This window comes from Emys orbicularis, chromosome 2 (assembly GCF_028017835.1).
Source record: "Emys orbicularis isolate rEmyOrb1 chromosome 2, rEmyOrb1.hap1, whole genome shotgun sequence".
In the NCBI taxonomy this organism is placed as follows: domain Eukaryota; kingdom Metazoa; phylum Chordata; order Testudines; family Emydidae; genus Emys; species Emys orbicularis.
The window spans coordinates 138,607,589-138,628,506 of record NC_088684.1 but is presented as its reverse complement, the minus strand read 5'-3'; the positions used below and the strand labels follow the sequence as shown (position 1 = coordinate 138,628,506).

At 43.6% G+C, this 20,918-nt stretch overlaps 1 protein-coding gene across 1 annotated transcript in view; it reads left to right on the top strand.

Annotated features, from left to right (window-relative positions):
- The window catches only part of LRRTM4 (leucine rich repeat transmembrane neuronal 4), a 420,203-nt gene extending 399,716 nt beyond the window's left edge, over window positions 1–20,487 (top strand). The window contains exon 3 of the mRNA XM_065398352.1: window positions 20,263–20,487. Coding sequence (XP_065254424.1) covers window positions 20,263–20,487 — 225 coding nt within the window. The remainder of the gene's footprint in view (window positions 1–20,262) is intronic.
- The last annotated feature ends 431 nt before the right edge of the window (window positions 20,488–20,918 follow it).

Below are 20,918 nucleotides of genomic sequence, written 5' to 3'. Positions count from 1 at the left end.
GTCGGGGAAGGATTTTCATCCAGCTAGCAGTGGCCAGATCCCATCCCTTTTACACCAGAACCAGGTGTGACATTCCCCAGGGTATAACCTGAACTGCTTGTCCCCTTAACTCTCCAATCTTGGATGCAAACCTCTTCAGGCTCTGATCTCTCACAGCCACTAGCATGCAAAGTCACTCCCAGCTGAGTACATGAATGCTATGCATAGCCATCTATGAATAGATACAGGGCAACACCTGCATATCCCTCAGTCCCCGCTTTGCCCTCCAGAAATGTACGTCTTATGCTGTTCAGTAGCCCACTGGACCATACAAGCTCATAATTAGTTCGTCATTCCAACAAAGGGTAATGAATATGCATCAAACTTGTCTCAAGTGGAGGTTTCCCAAACACTTCAACTAAACACATCGGTTTAGACAAAACAATAAACAAGTTTATTATTAAGGTAATAGTTAAGTTTATTAACTAGAGAAAGATTTTAAGTGATAGGGCATATAAGTCAGAGTTGGTTACAAAAGAAAGAAAAAGATAAATTTACAAACTAATTCCTAAATGTTACCAAGGCTAATAAGCAAAAAAGTTTCTCTCGCCCAAAAATTTTCTACAGTCTGTACTGGCTGGAAAACCTCCAGGCCAGGACCACTCCCCCCAGTTCAGTGATGTCCCTATGTCTTTCAAGCGATCTTGCTGCCGTGAGTAGAGATGGGGGAGGAGAGGTGATGGGGAGGCCACTGTCTCTCTCCTTTTTCTTCTCTGACCCTTTGTACTGGAAAAGTATTTGCTGGGTCATGAGGTCAGGCAGTGCCATGGCATATGTGAACTGCAAACTGTCCTTCAAGTGTATTGTAGATTTCTTGTTTACAACTCCCCTGCTGGTGAATCTCCAATTAAGCAGGTAATGGTCTTTTAGCACCTAGCTGGCATGCCGGTGTGCCTTTGAGAAAATTGTCTATTATCCAGAACTACAGCACATTTCAGTAACAATCATATAGTAAAATCTCATAGCTCCATATAAAATGTTGATACACACGTTTTAACAGGACAATGATGTTCAGCAGATTGAGTTTTCAAATGATACCTCACAAGGCATACTTTGTACAAAATATATTGTAACCATATAAAAGAGGTGAACATGGGGTCCAGGAGTCCAGGGTCCATATGGGGTACAGGGTATCATACCAGGTCAGAGATGCTGGCCCATATTCTATTTAGCAGACCAAAGTTCACGTAAAGGATCTCCCTGTTCCCTGAGTAGCCCCAATATAGATAATGTTCCCTCTCTCCCATATGCTGGGGCAATATGGGGGTACGCTTGACTCTGGGAGTAACCATCAAATGGGAGGGGAAAGGTTTTGACTTTCCATATGTTTTTTGCTGAAATGGTGAGGGAGGGAGGATGTACATAGTCTGATGCAACTTGCATCCCTAACTACTAGCAGTGCTGGGATTTTCTGGTTCAACCACTACAGTAGTCTTTATGGACACAACATTGTAGGCCAGGCAGTCTATTCAGTCTCCCCACAGACAAGCTGGGAGGAATCTACCTCCCATTGGAACCTCTGGGCATGCTCAGTGCCACGCATGAGACTCTCCCCAAAAGAATGATTGCCCTAGGGCAGTGTAGCTGAGCAGAATAAAGACCATATCTCTGTCAATGAGGAGCGTTGGGTGGCCCGTATGGTTCTCTCAGAGGGGTGGTCATTACCCTTGAAATTATGAGGTGCATCCCCCAGGATGTTCAGTACCTTCTACAGCTGTAGAGCTGAGATGGACTGTGGAGACTGAATTTTGGTTTTGGGCGCTGTTGGCAGTCCTTTTGGGCAAAACTCTATAGTAATTTATGGAGAAGGTGAACCTTTCTATAGAATTTTAAATCAACCCGTAGAATTATATAGCAGGGAACATAGAATTTAAAAGAAAACTATGTGACTTATTCTTCTCTTACACCAATTTTACACCAGTGCAATTCCTTTGAATTCAGTGGAGCTACTTTTGATACACAACACTGCAAGGGAGAGTGCCTCTAGTATGGGTGTGAAACCCTGTACCCCATGTTCACCACTTTTATATGGTGGTTATATTTTGTACAAAGTGTGCCTTGTGAGGTATCATTTGAAAACTCATAATCTGCTGAATGTTGTCATGCTCCTGAAATGTGTATAACATCACTGCAGGTCAAATTATGAGATTTTGCCATATGATTCTTCCTGAAATATTTTGCAAGTCTGGTTAACGCCCACAAACCAATTTTTTCAGATACAAAGACACACTGGCAACCCCAGACTGGTATCAACAAAGTCAAGTGGGCTATCACTTACTTAAGCAGCCATTCTTCAGCAACGGGGAGGAGTAGACAAAGAATTTACATTTCCTCTCAGAAATGCTTCCGACCTCACGTATACAGGAGATTGTTTGTCTGTACCCTGGTGGGAGGTAATCCTCAAAGAGAGGAGGAGGGTATAAAAAATAAGAGACAGTGACCTTCACCTCACCCCTCTCCTCCTCCTATCTGTCTGCTCATGATCACGACTATGACTCTCAAAGAACTGAACAAAAGTGGGGAATGGTCCCAGGCTGGGAAAAGATGCAGCCTGTGAAATGTATTGCAGCTGTTGGTGAGAAACACTCCTTTCTCGCTTTTAAACCTATTCGCCTTGGTTAGTTTAGGAACTAGCTTGCATGTTTATCCTTTATTTCTTTTGTCCTGATTTATATGCATCTATATTTGTAATCACTTAAAATTTGTCCTGATTTATATGCATCTATATTTGTAATCACTTAAAATCTTGTTTTATCTAAGCCGGTGTGTTTTGGTTGAAGAGCTTGGGAATCCCTACTGAGGTCAACAAGCCTGCTGCATAATCATTACCCATTGTTGGAAAGACGAACTATCTATGAGCTTGTACTGTCCAATGGTCTACTGAGCAGTACAAGATGCACATTTCTGGGAAGCAAGGCTGGGTCTAAGGGATATGCGGGTGTCTCCCTGTATATAATTCATGGATTCAGTAACTTTGCATGCTGGTGTCTGTGAGTGAGCAGAGCCTGGAGGGGCTGCTACTCCTCAGCAAAGCATCTCAGGGTATGTCTACACTACGGGATTAATCCGAATTTAGATAATTCGAATTTGGGAAACAGATTGTATAAATTCGATTGTATGCGGCCACACTAAGCACATTAATTCGGCGGTGTGCGTCCATGTACCCGGGCTAGCGTCGATTTCTGGAGCGTTGCACTGTGGGTAGCTATCCCATAGCTATCCCATAGTTCCCGCAGTCTCCCCTGCCCATTGGAATTCTGAGTTGAGATCCCAGTGCCTGATGGGACAAAAAACATTGTCGCAGGTGGTTCTGGGTACAGCCTCACCCCTCCCTCCCTCCCTGCATGAAAGCAACGGATGGCAGACAACCATTTCGCGCCTTTTTTCCTGGGTGAACACTGCAGACTCCATACCACGGCAAGCATGGAGCCCGCTCAGCTCCAGACAGCAGTCATGAACATTGTAAACACCTCGCGTGTTCTCGTGGAGTTTATGCTGAGCCAGGACCAGAAAAACGAGGCGAGGAGGCAGCGGCGGCGGGAGCGCAGCGACCAGCGTGATGAGGACATGGACATGGACACGGACACAGAATTCTCTCAAACCGCGGGCCCCGGTGCTTTGGAGATCATGTTGTTAATGGGGCAGGTTCTATCCATGGAACGCAGATTCTGGGCAAGGGAAACAAGCACAGACTGGTGGGACCGCATAGTGTTGCAGGTGTGGGATGATTCCCAGTGGCTGCGGAACTTTCGCATGCGTAAGGGCACTTTCATGGAACTTTGTGACTTGCTGTCCCCTGCCCTGAAACGCCAGAATACCAAGATGAGAGCAACCCTCACAGTTGAGAAGCGAGTGGCGATAGCCCTGTGGAAGCTTGCAACGCCAGACAGCTACCGGTCAGATGGGAATCAATTTGGAGTGGGCAAATCTACTGTGGGGGCTGCTGTGATGCAAGTAGCCAAAGCAATCATTGAGGTGCTGCTACGAAAGGTAGTGACTCTGGGAAATGTGCAGGTCATAGTGGATGGCTTTGCTGCAATGGGATTCCCTAACTGTGGTGGGGCGATAGATGGAACCCATATCCCTATCTTGGCACCGGAGCACCAGGGTAGCCAGTACATAAACCGCAAGGGGTACTTTTCAATGGTGCTGCAAGCACTTGTGGATCACAAGGGACGTTTCACCAACATCAACGCGGGCTGGCCAGGAAGGGTTCATGATGCTCGCGTCTTCAGGAACACCAATCTGTTTAAGCAGCTGCAGCAAGGGACTTACTTCCCGGACCAGAAAATAACTGTTGGGGATGTTGAAATGCCAATAGTTATTCTTGGGGACCCAGCCTACCCCTTAATGCCATGGCTCATGAAGCCATACACAGGCAGCCTGGACAGGAGTCAGGAGCTGTTCAACTACAGGCTGAGCAAGTGCAGAATGGTGGTAGAATGTGCATTTGGCCATTTAAAAGGTCGCTGGCGATCGTTACTGACTCGCTCAGACCTCAGCCAAACCAATATCCCCATTGTTATTTCTGCTTGCTGTGTGCTCCACAATCTCTGTGAGAGTAAGGGGGAGACCTTTATGGCGGGGTGGGAGGCTGAGGCAAATCGCCTGGCTGCTGATTACGCGCAGCCAGACACCAGGGCGATTAGAAGAGCACACCAGGAAGCAGTGTGCATCAGAGAAGCTTTGAAAACCAGTTTCATGACTGGCCAAGCTACAGTGTGAAATTTCTGTTTGTTTCTCCTTCATGAAAACCCGCCCCCTTTATTGACTCATTCTCTGTAAGGAACCCACCCTCCCCCTTCCCCCAGCTTGCTTTCAAACCAAATAAAGTCACTATCGTTTAAAAATCATATATTCTTTATTCATAGATTATAAAAAGAGGGAGGGAACCCGGGTGGGGTTTGGGAGGAGGGAAGGAAAAGGCCATTAAAAAATGGTTTAAAAAATGACAGCCTTTTGCTTGGGCTGTCCACTGGGGTGGAATGGGAAGGTGTACGGAGCCTCCCCCCCCCCCCCCCCCCCCCGCGTTCTTACACGTCTGGGTGAGGAGGCTGTGGAACATGGGGAGGGGGGAGGGGGGTTATACAGGGGCTGTAGCGGCACTCTGTTATCCTGCTGCCGTTCCTGAAGCTCCACCAGACGCCGGAGCATGTCTGTTTGCTCACGCAGCAGCCCCAGCGTTGCATCCCGACTCCTCTGATCTTCCTGCCGCCACCTCTCATCTCGAGCGTCTCTCCTCTCCTCACGTTGGTCCCTCATGTCCTCACGTTGGTCCCTCCTGTCCTCACGTTCACTGGCTTCTTTCCTATACTTTGAAACCGTGTCCTTCCACTCATTCAGATGAGCTCTGTCACTGCGGGTGGATTCCATGATTTCTGCAAACATGTCGTCTCGCGTCTTCTTCTTCCGACGCCTTATCTGTGATAGCCTTCGGGATGGAGGAGGGAGGCTTGAAGAATTTGCAGCTGCTGGAGGGAGGGAAAAAAGGAGAGAATTTTTTAAAAAGATACATTTTGCAGAACAATGCTTATACTCTTTCACGGTGACCAACACTATTCACATTACATAGCACATGTGATTTCTGTGCAAGGTCGCATTTTGCCTCTTAATATTGAGTGCCTGTGGCTTTGCTGCTAGAGATCACAGACGCAGGTCCGGGCAACAGAATTCGGCTTGCATGCAGCCATGGTAAGCCATTGTCTTTCGGCTTCTGCGCCCTCCTTTCCCACATACCAAGCAAAGCCTGTTGAGTGCTGCAGTTTTCCTGTTAACCTTCAGCAGCAGAAAACAAACTAACCTCCCCCCCCTCCAATTCTCTGGATGATCGCTTTATCCCTCCCCCCACCACGTGGCTGGTATCAGGGAAGATCCCTGCAGGAACCAAACTAACACCCCCCACCCCGCCATGAATTCTCTGGGATGATTGCTTTATCCCTCCCCCCACCGCGTGGCAGGAACCAAACTAACACCCCCACTCCGCCATGAATTCTCTGGGGTGATCGCTTTATCCCTCCCCCCACCGCGTGGCTGGTATCAGGGAAGATCCCTGCTAGCCAAACGCGAAAAGCTCTGGGCCAATCCCCCCCCCCACCCCCCGCGCTCGCCTAACTGCAGGGAAGGATTTCTTTTCAGCCACAGGCAAACAGCCCAGTAGGAACGGCCACCTCTGTCCCCTTAATTAAATTCCCGTATTTCAACCAGGTTACCATGAGCGATATCACTCTCCTGAGGATTACACAGCAAGATAAAGAACGGATGTTGCTTGAATGCCAGCAAACACCGGGACCGTACGCTGCCAGGCTTTGTCATGCAATGATACCAGATTACTTGCTGCAAGCATGGCGCGGTCAAGTGTCCTACCATGGAGGATGGAATAAGGCTGCACTGCCCAGAAACCTTGTGGCAAGGCTTTTGGAGTACCTCCAGGAGAGCTTCATGGAGATGTCCCTGGAGGATTTCCGCTCCATCCCCAGACATGTTAACAGACTTTTCTAGTAGCTGTACTGGCTGCGAATGCATCCCAAGTCCTCAGGGCAAAATAATCATTAAAAAACCTTGCTTTTAAAACAAGTTTTATATTTTAAAAGGTAAACTCACCTGAGGTCCCTTCCATGGGGTCGTGGTCTTGGATACTGGCTTGGGAGGGTTGGGAGGGTACTTCAGTCAGGCTGAGAAAAAGATCCTGGCTGTAGGGGAGAACGGAGTGCTGGGTGCTCTCCGCAAGCTCGTCCTCCTCCTCCTCTTCCCCCTCCGCAGAATCCTCAGGTGTAGCTGATGAGATTATCCCCGCCTCGGAATCCACGGTCACAGGTGGGGTAGTCGTGGCGGCCCCCCCTAGAATTGCATGCAGCTCGGCGTAGAAGCGGCATGTCCACGGCTCTGACCCGGAGCGACCGTTTGCCTCCTTTGTTTTTTTATAGGCTTGTCTGAGCTCCTTGACTTTCACGCGGCACTGATCTGAGTCCCTATTGTGGCTTCTCTCCATCATGCCCTTGGAGATTTTTTCAAAAGTTTTGGCATTTCGTCTCTTTGAACGAAGTTCTGCTAGCACTGAATCCTCTCCCCATATAGCAATCAGATCCAGTACCTCCCGTACGGTCCATGCTGGTGCTCTTTTTCGATTATCGGCTTGCATGGTTACCTGTGCTGATGAGCTATCTGTGGTCACCTGTGCTCTCCACGCTGGGCAAACAGGAAATGAAATTCAAATGTTCGCGGGGCTTTTCCTGTCTACCTGGCCAGTGCATCCGAGGTCAGATTGCTGTCCAGAGCGGTCACAATGGTGCACTGTGGGATAGCTCCCGGAGGCCAATACCATCGAATTGCGGCCACACTACCCCTAATTCGAACTGACAAAATCGATTTTGGCGCTACTCCGCTCGTCGGGGTGGAGTACAGAAATCGATTTTAAGCGCCCTTTATTTCGAACTAAATTGCTCCGTTGTGTGGACGGGTGCAGGGTTAATTCGAATTAACGCTGCTAAATCCGAATTAAAGTCGTAGTGTAGACCAGGCCTCAGGCTGGAGAGCTGAGGGGACACAGCAGTCCAACTGTTCAGATTGCGCCCTGGGGAATGTTACAGTGGGATTTTGAAAAAGTGCTTAAAGAGGAGATTTTCAAAGGTATTTAGCTACCTAAAGATGCAGATAGGTGCCTAGGGGATATTCAGAAATGCCTAAGCAAGTTAAGCATATAAATCCCATTGAAATAAATGTGAGTTAGGCATCTGACCTGCTTAGGAGCTTTTGAAAATCCCATTAGGTGCCTATCTATCTGTATCTTTAGGAGCCTAAATACCTTTGAATATCTGGGCTTTAGACACTTAAGAGCTCAACGGACAGATTTTCAAAACACCTCAGGCTCAGTTTAGGCCCCAAAATAAGAGCCAGGGGTGTACAAGTGCACAGCACCCCATTGCTCCTATTGCAGCCAGATTTTCAAAGAGCTTAGCAACCAACAAGCTGAGCTCTTGACAATCTATCACATATTTAGGTGTATGAATAGAAACAGAAAATGAGGTACTTTGAACATTTGGCCCAGAAGTCCTTTGGGATTTGTGCGCCAGATTTTCAAAGGAGGGTGTGAGTGTATGGGCCTAAAGATGCAGATAGCTGCTTAGTGGGATTTTCAAAAGTTCTAGATACTTAACTCACATTAGGTGCCCAGGCCAGATCCTCAAAGGTATTTAGGAACCTAACCTAACTTGAAATCAATGGGAGTTAGGCACTTACGAGGAAACGGGGCCTACGCAGTTTTGAAAATTGTATTAGGAGCCTATCTGCATCTTTAGATGCCTTAATATCATTGAAAATCTAGCTTTGTGGCTCTAAGTGACTTAGATGCCTTTGAAAACATCACCCTTTCATCCCTTTTAAATTTTATAGGACTCTTTCATAAGGGAAATTATATTAGTAGTGATAGCAGCAGTATCAGTGACTTTCAGAATAAAATAAATAATCTGGTTACTCTATCAGCTCCTCCACAGTGGAACGTGAAAAATTGCCATGCCTTTCTCATCATACTTCCCAGAAAAAGGTCTTTTTCTTCTAGAAACAGTTACTCTATAAAATAAATATAAAGCAATTTAAAAGAAATACCTTACCCAAGGAACAATAACAGGGTTTAAAAGATTTTCTCTTCTCCAGTAGTTTTCTGTAGGGAAACCATTTCACTTACTGATTGAAAGATGAAATCTGCCCACAGACAGAAGAGTGGGATATTCATGACTTTCCCTCTCATAATTGGGAGTAGTGTGTCCAGTTAAATAATCCAGTGAAAGGTTTGCATTTAAAGGGGCAGGCACTGTTATGGTCTGGTAGGACAGATGCTCCCTTAGTTATCTTCAGAAATGACTCAGTGAAAGAAAGAATAAAATTCCAGTTTGCATATCGTATCCATTAAACTGACAGGCATGCTAACAAGATGACATTATCTGGGGGCTTGTAACCTGTAATATACCTTTGCAAGGAAGGATGGACAACAATAATCATAATTGTCTCATTTTTATATTATATTTAAATAGTTTATGAAAGTGTATTGCATTATTATTTTAATAAATGGTTTGTCAATTGTTATACACTGTTGTTCAGCAAGCCCATAAGTAGCCTTATAAACATGGCTTTTAATAATCTATTAAACTAATGAGCTTATAACCCCCTCTAATACATACCACTCATGTCTTTACCATGCTTATAGCTATTACCTATTACTATATCTATTAACCATTTATTAACCCTTTATAAAATATAAATAGAAACTTAACATGAAGCATGTCCCTGATAATTGATATTATAGTACTTTTTATCCTGAATTACTCTCTAGACTGTTGGTTCTCAACATTTTCCATACTAAGACACTCTCTCCAACTGGCTGGGATCCCTCTCTTCCATTTAAAAATATGGGAAGTGAAGGATTTTTGTGACCCTGACTCTCATTTGCAGCCCCTACTTTGAACACTTCTTCTCTAGCACTTTACTGATGAGATGCAATCTAATAAATAGATACAAATATTAATTGTGATTTAAAGCACACGGGAGCTGGTCCTGTAATATGTAATCAGTATCACAATTGCATGTGGAAAGCACTGGTCAGTGTGCACTGTTTTTCCAATCCACAGAGAATGTGTGTCTGATGCAGTTACACAACTTGTCTCCTTAGCTGAAGCTGTAGATATTTCTGCATTTGGCCTGAGAGGTCCTTGTTCAATCCTCAGTGTTGGCCGAGATGGCAGCCGTAGCACATGCTGTTCACTGCCCTTGTCAGCTTATTTGCATTTGAAAGGTGAAACCTGCAAATTCACTCTGACACTTGCTTATGCGCCAACTTCCTCTCAGCAACCATATGTGGAAGGTTGCAAGACCTGTGCTCTGTGCCCGTCCAAATCGGACTGGGGAACTAGGAAGGGGCATGATGACCCTGATTTTGCTTGTTGATCCATTAGGACAGATATTTCCATAGATGAAGCTGCATCAAACAAGAAACCACATGGGCACAGGGCACCACACGTGCACATCAGCTCATAGGATTTTGACTTATGTGGGGAGAAATGAAGGTGGGAAAAGTAATTAGAGAGATGGGGACAAACCAGTAAAGCAAAAGTAGGCAGAGTAGATCAGAAAAGGGAAAATAATTTAAAGAAATAGAAGGGGAGTAGGTTTGGAGAAAAGGGTGGACAAATTAGCCAACAGGGAAAAGATGGAAAATGAACCTTGATATTAATAAATAAAAGACACATCAATATCCAGGAGGGAAAGCGGAAAACAGGAAGAGAAAAGGGGGAAAATCAAGGGAGATAAAGTACTTTATTTAGTAGAAAGTTGGCTTTGTACAGTATTTTAAAGCTGTGGGTTATTAGCGGTTTCCTAGTGCACACCCAACCAAAGATTTCCCCCTTTTTGCTGGAGACAAGGTGATACCCCCTCCTAAGATTTTGACCCTACATACTGCTCTACATCCTGTCCTCATTTTCCTTGGGAAAGCTGACAGGTACGGACTTGGTGATTCTCTGCCTGACAACTCGGGCCTGTGCTTTCTGTCTCTTTCTCTTGCAATCTCTCTCTGGCTGCACTGTAGGGGCTCTGCTGCAGTTTTGTTTTGTGTATCCTGAGAGAGCCTGGTCTGACCTTGACATCTTTACATCTTTCAGGCAGGGCTCTGCACCATGACTGTACCTTCCTTAGGTCCTATGTATTTATCAGCTGAACTCTGCTCAGTGCTCCAGTCCTAATCCAGCCTTGTTCTAGACTCAGACAAAGTTCTCTGTAGGATTTTTGAACCTTGGCATACCTAGGGGGACTGTCAGGATTGGTGGCAAAGATTTTGCAGAACAGCACTTCAGATAAGACTCAAGGCTGAAGTTGGGCTTATTCCAAATTCATGCACATCCCTTTGGCTGTGATATTTTCCATGAATGGGGTTTCTCATGAGACTTCTAGCACTTCCTCATAGAGTCAGAATTTTTCATTTGATCTTTAAAATAAAATGTAGATTTAAAAAAAATCCAAATAGGTATTTCTGCAGAAAATGTCAGTGAAATTTGGGAGGGAGGGAAGGGGATTGAAAACTATTTTTGTTGTTGTTTTGTTTACAGTAACTGAAAATGGGATCCGTGTGTGTGTATATGTGTACATGGGTTTATATAATTTAAAATACTATATGTGTAATGTGTAGCTCTGCTTTTTGTGTATATTCGCAAAGGCACCGTTGAAATGTGCCTTACACTTGGAATGTAAGGTGGTTAGAGATGTGATGGTTCTTAGCAGTTGGCAGACTCAGCAGAAAGTCCAAGGGCTGAAGTCTGGAGACAAAGGGTCTGTTTCAAAGCCCACTGAAATTGATGGAAATCTTTCCATTGACTTCATTGGGCTTTGGGTCAAGTCCTAAATTACTCTTTCACCTGTGCTGGACCTTCGGGTCACAACTGGTGCACACTGGCGGTGCTATGGAAGCTTGCACCTGTTCTGCGGGTAAAGGGCCTGAGTCCGGAAAACATTAATTCTATTAAGCATGCTCTAAGGGCTTCTCTACATGAACAATCAGACCGCAGTAAACTGGGAAGTGAACCTACCCTGCACTAGCCTGTGCTCTAACTGCCTGTGTGCAGACTGCTGATGCACATTGACAGTTTGTTGGAGTGCTTTGAGTTAGTGCTCTTTGAAATGGGACTGATTGTTCATGTCAATGCCCTAGGTATACTTCATACTGCCTCAGCGCAGGAGAATGGACTAGCTGACCTTATGGGGTCCTGCCAACCTACTTTTGTATAACTGTATTATTCTATATAGTCCCATTTACTTTAATGGGTCTTAAGTACATGCTTAAAATTAAGCACATGCCTAAGTGCTTCCCTGAATCAGTTCCAAAGCTAGTTTCCAGGGCTTTCAACTCATCATCTTTCAACAGCATGAAATTCATTAAAATTTCCTATTTCAATTATATCTGGCTAATGTATCAGTCAATTTATCTTTTAGGTGAAGCTGTGTATTCCACTAATCCTAAAACTATGTCTTCATATCTTGCTTATTTTTTACGTTAAATAATATACAGTATAAAATGTACTCTGAATTAGATTTAACAGCAGACATATTAATTCAGTAACAAAACCATTGTGTTGAGACATTAAATATTAGTGCAAATGAGAAAATATTACCTGCATAAGTCCAATGTCTGTGCATTCAGGAAGTATGGCTACACTTAACTTTAAAGGTTAACTTAATGTGGTTTGTTCAATAAGTACCATTAGATAAATACGTATTTAGGAAATAAATTACCATATATACTCGTTCATAAGCCAAATATTTTTGGTAAAAAAGTGATGCATCAAAGAGCAGGGGTCGGCTTATAAACGGGTCTACTCCAAAATTTAATGATTTTTAACTCTATGGAATCATTTAATTGAATATCTAATACAGGGATCGGCAACCTTTGGCCCGCGGCCCGCCAAGGTAAGCACCCTGGCGAGCCGGGCCGGTTTGTTTACCTGCTGCGTCCGCAGGTTTGGCCAATCGCGGTTCCCACTGGCCGCGGTTCGCCGCTCTAGGCCAATGGGGGTGGCGGGAAGCAGCGACCAGCACATCCCTCGGCCCATGCCGCTTCCCGCCGCCCTCATTGGTCTGGAGCGGCCAACTGCGGCCAGTGGGAGCCGCGATCGGCCGAACCTGCGGATGCGGCAGGTAAACAAACCGGCCCGGCCCACCAGCGTGCTTACCCTGGCGGGCTGCGTGCCAAAGGTTGCCGATCCCTGATCTCATACATTGTAGTTTTGTTTACCTGAAGCGTCTGTGGGCATGGAGCCCCTCGGTTCGCCATTCCCAGCCAATGGGAGCTGCGGGAAGTGGCGCATGGGCTGGGAACGGCGAACCGCGGCCACAGGGAGCTGAGGGGCTCCATGCCTGCAGATGCTCCAGGAAACAAAACGTCCCGACCCACCAGTGGCTTACCCTGACAGGCCAGGAGCCAAAGTTTTCCAACCTCTGAAGTATAGGGTCGGCTTATGAAAGGGTCATACAGTTTTTGCTATTTTTACCTATCCATTTTGGTGGGTCGGCTTATAAACGAACGGGCTAATGAACGAGTATATACGGTAAGTGTAAATTGGGTTTATCTTAATTGCAAAGCACTATGGTGCAGGCAACCAGAGCACTCACCTGGCTGAGAATTTTCATGCTTTATTTTTGTTTTCTAGAGAAGAAAACTCAGCTAATTAAATGGGATGGTTATTGAACTATTCCACCTGAGTGAGAGGACCAGCTCTGTGAATATTTTTTTAAAGTATTTATTTTCTAATTTAGGCACATGAGCCAACAGTATTGGAAATTAGTAAATTATAATGGTCCCCATATAATTAACTACAAGACCCAAATTTTCTAAAGTAACTAGTGATTTGGGTTTCAGAGTAGCAGCCGTGTTAGTCTGTATCCGCAAAAAGAACAGGAGTACTTGTGGCACCTTAGAGACTAACAAATTTATTTGAGCATAAGCTTTCGTGGGCTGCAGCCCACTTCTTCGGATGCATAGAATGGAACACACAGAAGATATTTATACATACAGATTTGGGGTGTCTCGATTTTTGGATGTCCAAATTGAGACACCTTAGAGGGACTGATTTTCAGAACGGGCATAATTTCCTATCGGATTCCCAACAATGTAATATATGTGTGCCTCACAATCTTCAGTATATGTATCCACACAACACCCCTGTGAGGTAGAAAAGTGCTATTATCCCTGTTTCACAGATGGGGGAACTGATGCACAGAGAGATTAGGTGGCCTGTGTAAGATCACACAGGAAGTCTGTGGCATGGAGGGGACTTGAAAGTGGGTCTCCCAAGTCCCAGGGTAGCACCCTAACCACTTTGCAGAATCAAGTGTGGGTAATATACTAAAAGAGGAAAGGAAAGAGCATGGATTACAATAATAAGATTATGTGGATATTCAACAAGGTTCCAACCCAAAGCCCACTAAAGCCAATGAAAACACTCTCATTGAGTTCGGTGGGCACCAGATCAGACCCTAAAACATGTTCAAGTGGTAGTTGATGAAGGTGAAGTTTTAGTTTTTTATTTTTGTGGGCTGTGTGAAAAAACAAACTTTTCACATTTACTGCAGTACCTCCTCTAGCAGCTCTTTACATCAGCTCTTAGCAATAGCATCTTCTTATCTAAACATCATTGGGAGTGACTGGTTATTAATTATGTTAATTAACGGCACCCTGCTGTAAAATGAGTAAGCCCAAGTTGAATTCTAGCCATTGAAAGAATTTTTAAATAAGTCTTTTCTCATTAAACCAGTAGCAGTAGCGTCATACACTTTTCATTACAAAAGCACTTTACATGTTAGTTATTTCACTCTCTTGGCAGCTCTCTGAGGTAGGTAAGCAAAACTATTGGCCCGGATTTTACATTCTGTTTTAGCTGTTCTTTGCCAAGGGTAACTCCAGTTAAACAGAGTTATGCCACCATAAAATCTGTGCAGCTTTCGAATTCTGCAGTCCATTCCTATTCATCAAAGCTCTTGTCCACATGCTTAAGTGCTTTGCTGAATAGGGGTGAACTTAAATATGTGCTTACACGCTCTGATGAACTGGGGCCCAACTGAGTGGAGAATCAGGCTCACCACTATTGAGCATTCAAGAGAAAACTGAACAAGCATGAAGTCCTGAGAAACATGTGTTTAATGCTGCTCCAGATTTCATTTGGTGACAGGTACACTCAGCTTTCTTCTGCTTGTTTTAGTGCAGTTGTTATTCAGCCATGAGGATGTCGAGCCATTAACCTCTCCAATGTTAATTTCAGTTTGAAAGGGAAGATTTGCATTCCTGAATTTCACCCACTGAATCTTTTATGTTAATCCCTCAGATACCGGTTTATGTAAATTTTGCTTGTAATGGAATGTTTGTTTCAAGTGGGCGGCTGTTAAGACTGCAATGTTTAGACCATTTAGTGGGAAGATCTACAGAGGTGAAGACTTCAGAAGTTAATACCAGCTAATTAATACAGCCCATTAGCTCAAAACCTGACTGAACACTTAGTGCTTCTAACATAATAAGTTTTTTTGGTTGACAGAGTCAAAGCTTACTTCAAAGAACAGATAGCACCTCATTCATTTACTTAATCAACTATTTGCAACACTTCAGAGACTGTATATGGCCTTATACAAAAACATTTAAAATGAAGTTAGATTATCCCTCCTGAGTACAAAGATTTACTGAAAAAAAAGTTATCTATAAATCTCAGTGACACTGGAGTATGTTTCATTTTAAGGAACATTTATTTCCCTATATTAAATAAACTATTAAACCTAAATAAATATTATTAGACAGTATAACTTTTAGAAAAGGAAATAATTCATTTAGAAATGATTGCTAACAGATATGTACTGGTGCATGGTCTTGTGGCAAATATCTTGTCATTCTTCATTCTATGTCTCTGCCTCACTCATTCTCCTGGACTGTGCTGTCCTGGAGTGTAATAATGAAAGAGTACACTTAGCCAAAGACTGAATGGGATATTGTGATCGATCATAAAAGAAAGAAGCACTTTCTGTATCTGTTGTACTCCTTCCTAAGCAACTGTTTGTCTTCATTACAATTTACTATGTTCCAAAGCCAAATTTAGAAATTTGTGTAGCCTAAATTGCAGCTATTACCGGTGGCAGAGTGGTACAACAAATAGAACATAGGCCTAGCGGCAAGGATATAAGAATTTTGTTCTTGCCTTTGTCATGGATTTGCTCTCAAGTATCAGCTCTGTGCCTCAGTTTACTCACCTGCACAGTGAGACTAACATCATATTTGTCTTCCTTTGTAAAGGGTGCTGAAATCCTCAGATGCAAAGGGTTGTAGAAATGTTAGGTACTATTTTGTTTATTATAGTATTTATAGTAACCTGTTTTTGCGCTTTGAATGTTTAAACTGTAGTTTATTATTTGTGTTGCAGTAGCAATTGAGAGGCCTGTAACCAGGGTACTGAGTCAGAAGCTGACTCAGCACCGTCACTCAAATCGCCAGCAATATAGGTTAATTGGGGCCTAATTAGAGAATCAATTAACAAGTGGAGCTACAGCTGAAGTGCTAATTAGAGGGGGAGGCAACCCCAGGAGCTGGGAACAGATGAATGGAGAGGAAGGAAGCCCTGGAAAGGGGGAAGCAGAGGGCCGGAAGACAGGCAGTAATGGCTGCTGGTACTGCTCCCTTTCTTGAGAAGCAAGTGGGGGATATGGCTGGGACTTGTAAATATGTAAACAGCACTACAGGACGCTGGCCAGCTGGAACAGTATAATAAAGCATGGTGATAGAAGGAGACATAGAGTGGATGTGGTCTGTACTTAAGGTGAGAGAGGCCCCAATTGAGATAGGTGTTCCACTGAACTAGGCTCTGTACAGACATCTCAGCCCCAAAAAGTTTACAGTTTAAGAGAGAAGGTAGCAAGTAGCATTTTCCCCATTTTACAGTGGGGGAACTGTTGTGCAAGGTAGATTAAGTGACTTGTGGAAGGCTATGGCAGATGCCAGGAACTGAACCTAATTCTCCTGTGTCCCAGTCCGCTGCCTTAACCATAAATCCTTCCTTACTCTTTAATGAAGCAAGATATTCATTATTCTGGAGACTGGATTTACTATGTTTATAAATTCCCTGTGTGGGAATTTATATCAAGTTCCCATATGGTGCTTCCGTAGATAATCTAATCGCTTCAGCTTGTTTTAGAATGACCAATTTCCTCAACACTGTTCAGCATTACTCACAATAGGGTCAGATCCTGCCAACTTTTCCTTGTACATGAATAGTCCTACAACTAGTCACCTCAATAGGGACTGCCCATGTGACTGACAGTTTACACAATCAGGCCCATACTCTGAAAAGTACATATGGGCCTTATTCTCATTTGCACTAAGGTCTCTTCATGCCACTCCGTCAGTGTAAAGAAACCTTTTGGAATGGGAATAAATATAAGCTAATGCAGCAGTGTAAAGGGATCCTAGTGTAAATGAAAATCAGCCTCTGATGTCTTTGTGGATCATATCTTTCATGAAATGAAGGGACATTCCCGTTTGTGGCAGACCATCCTCTGAAGGCTTGAAGTTTGACTTTGATTTGGAAAAGCACTCAAATGTTCAGATGCTCCTCCAAACTCTTCGTATGGACTGCAAAACTCGCAAAAGCAAACTTTCCTGGGAGACTTTTGGCACTTCTATATTCAGTCTTGGCAGAAGATACCTTAAGAATAGCTTTTCTTGCAGTATTCTGACACATCTGCTTCCAGGGCTAGTTCTACTGGTTGGTGTTTTGGATCCTGTCTAATAAAAGCAGATACGTTAACAGTCTTGCTACAAAGGGGTGGGTTTGCAGTCAGACAGGGCATGGCAAGATAGTGCCACGGGTAAGGGAAAAAACTGTCCATTGCAAGAGATCATTGCTCTCTCCTTCAAGAAATAATTCTTTATGCTGGAGATATTTGAACCAATGAAGCACAGCACATCTACACTGTTGTACCACTGCAGCCAAGTCAGTGTAGCTACATCATTGCAAAAATCCTCAGTCTAGACAAGCTCTCAGTGGGATCTCAGGAATGTGCAAAACTGTTTCTTTAACTGGCATTGTTCCTGTCTGCGGAAGAGGGATCCTGAGGAGAGAAAACACCTTGAATTGATCAAGGGATGGTTTGGAAAAGTACTGAGAACTGTTGATAAGGAAAACACATTTAAATGCTTTTTAGGGATATTGTTGTGATTCTGATTTTTTAACTCCTGTTTGGAGAAGAGGGAATAAACAATGATGTACACAGGGGGACCCCGTGGTTAATGTATTGTATATTATTACTGTAAATCACAGGACCTCAATGACAAAGATCTACAGAAAACGAGCAGTCCTTGGCTTTTGTTGTATCATAAAGACCTGCCTTAAAGGCTATGGACAAATTCAAACACTGTTGTAAAATGGTGCAAAGCCCAGTTCAGATGAGAATTGTATCTGCTGACCCCAGGGCTGAATTTGGTACATAAGTGATCTCAGCTGTGACTTCAAAGTCTTCTGAGTGGTTTGACTTTTGCATTGGTGCATTTAAGATGAAAAGGTTCTCAGTTGAATTGCAACTGGGAGTGTCTTGGAGTCCCTCCAGCATTCTGTAAAGAAAAAGGACAAAACTACTACCTATTAGATTTGAATGCAGGAGGAACGCGTTGTGATGGGATCCCCAGGGAGCAACCTGGAATTGGGGTACCACTGTGCCCCCTTAACTCTCCAGCCTGGGCTGTCTCTCACAATGCTTTGCTAGTGACAAGCAGCTGTGACCACAATGCTTTGCTAGTGACCAGGCGCTGTTATCACTCAGCACAACAGCATGTGGAGCCCCACACCCAGCTAGATTGCATGAATGCTCCCAGAGCCACTCATGAATCACACACAGAAAGGCACCAACCAATTCCCCCCAGCTCCGCAGCCTTGCACCCCAGAGCTGTACCATCTTGCCCTGTTCAGAAGCCTGACCAGTGTACGTTTATTACCCAGTCTTCCCCTCTCTCAATGTGGAGAGGACATCCACCAGCCTTTTTAAACTGAGATTTCTCAAGCAATTCAAGCAAAATACACTGTTTTAGGTGAAGTGTAAAACAAATGTATTAACTAGAGAAAGATAGATTTTAAATGATTATAAGTGGTAGGCATAAAAGGTCAGAGATAGTTACCAAAGAAAATAAAAGATAAGTGCACGATATAAATCTTAAACCTTATTACACTAGATTTAGATCAAGCAGTTTTCTCCCCTACTGAATGTTACAGTTCTCAATACACAGGCCTGGACCAGTCTGCTCAGTTGAAGTTTTCATCTTCTCAGTGTTCTTGTTGCTTCCAGCGTAGGTGGGGAAGGAGAAAGGCCAAGACATGCTGCCACTGTTCCCCATTTTATATCCTCAGTCCATGTGCCTAGAAGCCAGTTGCCCAGACATGCCCTGGTGGGCTTTGTTGAGTCACTGGGTTGAGCAATCCCCCTGGTGTGTTGTCTTGTGCAACTGAGTCATGGAATTGAGCGGTTCCCATTGTGTGGTGCTTGGGCAGCCCTCACTGAATTGTAAATCCCTTGATTACAACTCTCCTGCTGATTAATGGTAATTGAACACCCACCTGGATGGGGGTCCTTTGTATGTCCCTAGCAAATTTACAGCATATTTCAGTAACAGCCATACAGCAAAATCTCATTACGTCATACACACTAATGATATACATATTTTGACAGAACATGTGGTTTCAGCAGATCATGACCTTTCATATGATATCTTACATGGCATATTTGTATGAAATATCACAATCATATATGAATAGGGGGCTACAGGGTGCTATTTTGAGGTACAGTATGTCACATTCATTCTACAATAAAAGTTATAATTAACATTAATATCTCTGAGATGCACTGCTTTTTCATATCTGTCTGGACGAAGTATACCATGCAATGAAAACTCATGATGAACTAGATCTGTGTTCTTCATTTAAAGCTTGGAAGGGAATATAAAGAAGTATTTGTTACAAGATAGAATTACAGATAGCATATCTCCAGCTGTGATGAGTTTAGCTTTTCTACCACTACTGGAATAAACTGTAACTTGTATTTCCTGTAGATTCTCGCCAACCCCCATGGAGCAAGCTTTTTTCAATTTGATCAGCTCATCTCCTGCAGATTATTAAATTACTTGCAAAGTCAGATAGGAAAAGATTTGTATCTAATGTTTTGCTATTAATTATATTTAGTTTTTAGGATTAATGTTTAAAAGTATGGGGTATTTTTAAAAATCTTTGTTTTTTATGCCAGTGTATGATAAGATGCTTACCAAGGAATTCAAATAAAAGGGAGAGATGGGATCTAGGATAGGCCTTGGGATCTAGAGATCCAGGATAGGGTAGGTCTATGCAGCACTTGAGCCCTCTGCACAGTTTTGTGTTCCATCCACAAATAGTCCCATTGACTACAATGGAACTCAAATAGTCTTGTTTATTCTAGTGAGAATTAAGCATAAGTGCTTCCCACTAACTGTAAGGGCTGCAGAATTAGACCTCTATGAAAGAGACTCAGAGAGTCTCTGAAAAGTGTTTAAACATTATTTTTTATCATATTGTGATACTGCCAAGAGGTCGACCTATCCAAGGGTCCATTGTGCTTGGTGCTGTACAAACACCTAGTTAAGCATATCATTCACATGTTTCTCTCTTTTTGTCTCTGTTTTTTCTGATGCAGGTCCCTCACCCCATGAAGACCTTGCCCTATTACAGCTATGACCAACCAGTGATCGGATACTGCCAGGCCCACAAGCCTCTCCATGTAAATAAGGCGTACGACACCATTTCCCGGGCGGAGCAGGTTGAGACCACCAACCTGGAACTCAGTCGAGACCACAGCTTCATAGCAACAATTGCGCGCTCAGCCGCTCCAGCCATTTACATTGAGAGAATACCAAACTAATCATGGAGACCGCTTCTTCGGGAATGGGTGGGAGTAGGGAATTCTTTTGAGGAACTTTCATCTCAGAAGAGAACAGGACAAGAAAAACAAAAATCTACCATTCCAGTTGCAAATGTTCCAACACAAACAAAAGGAAAAGGGATAAAGAAAAGTGTGGAAATTCTGTCTTGCAATTCAGCGCTGAGAACTTGAAGATTTTCTTTTGCTTTAAAACTTTAAAACAAACTCCTTGGTGTAAATATTAAAGAGAGATTGTCAAGTTCTTATTAAAAATAGATTCACTCTAGCTACATAAAGGGATGGATTAAGAGTTCTGTTTGTATATTTGATTTTTCTACATTGCACGGTTCTTGAGAAGGAGAACCACAGGTAAAAACGAGGTGGGAGGTTCCAAGGTTGGTCAGTCATAGTGTTTATTACTCTTAAAGCTT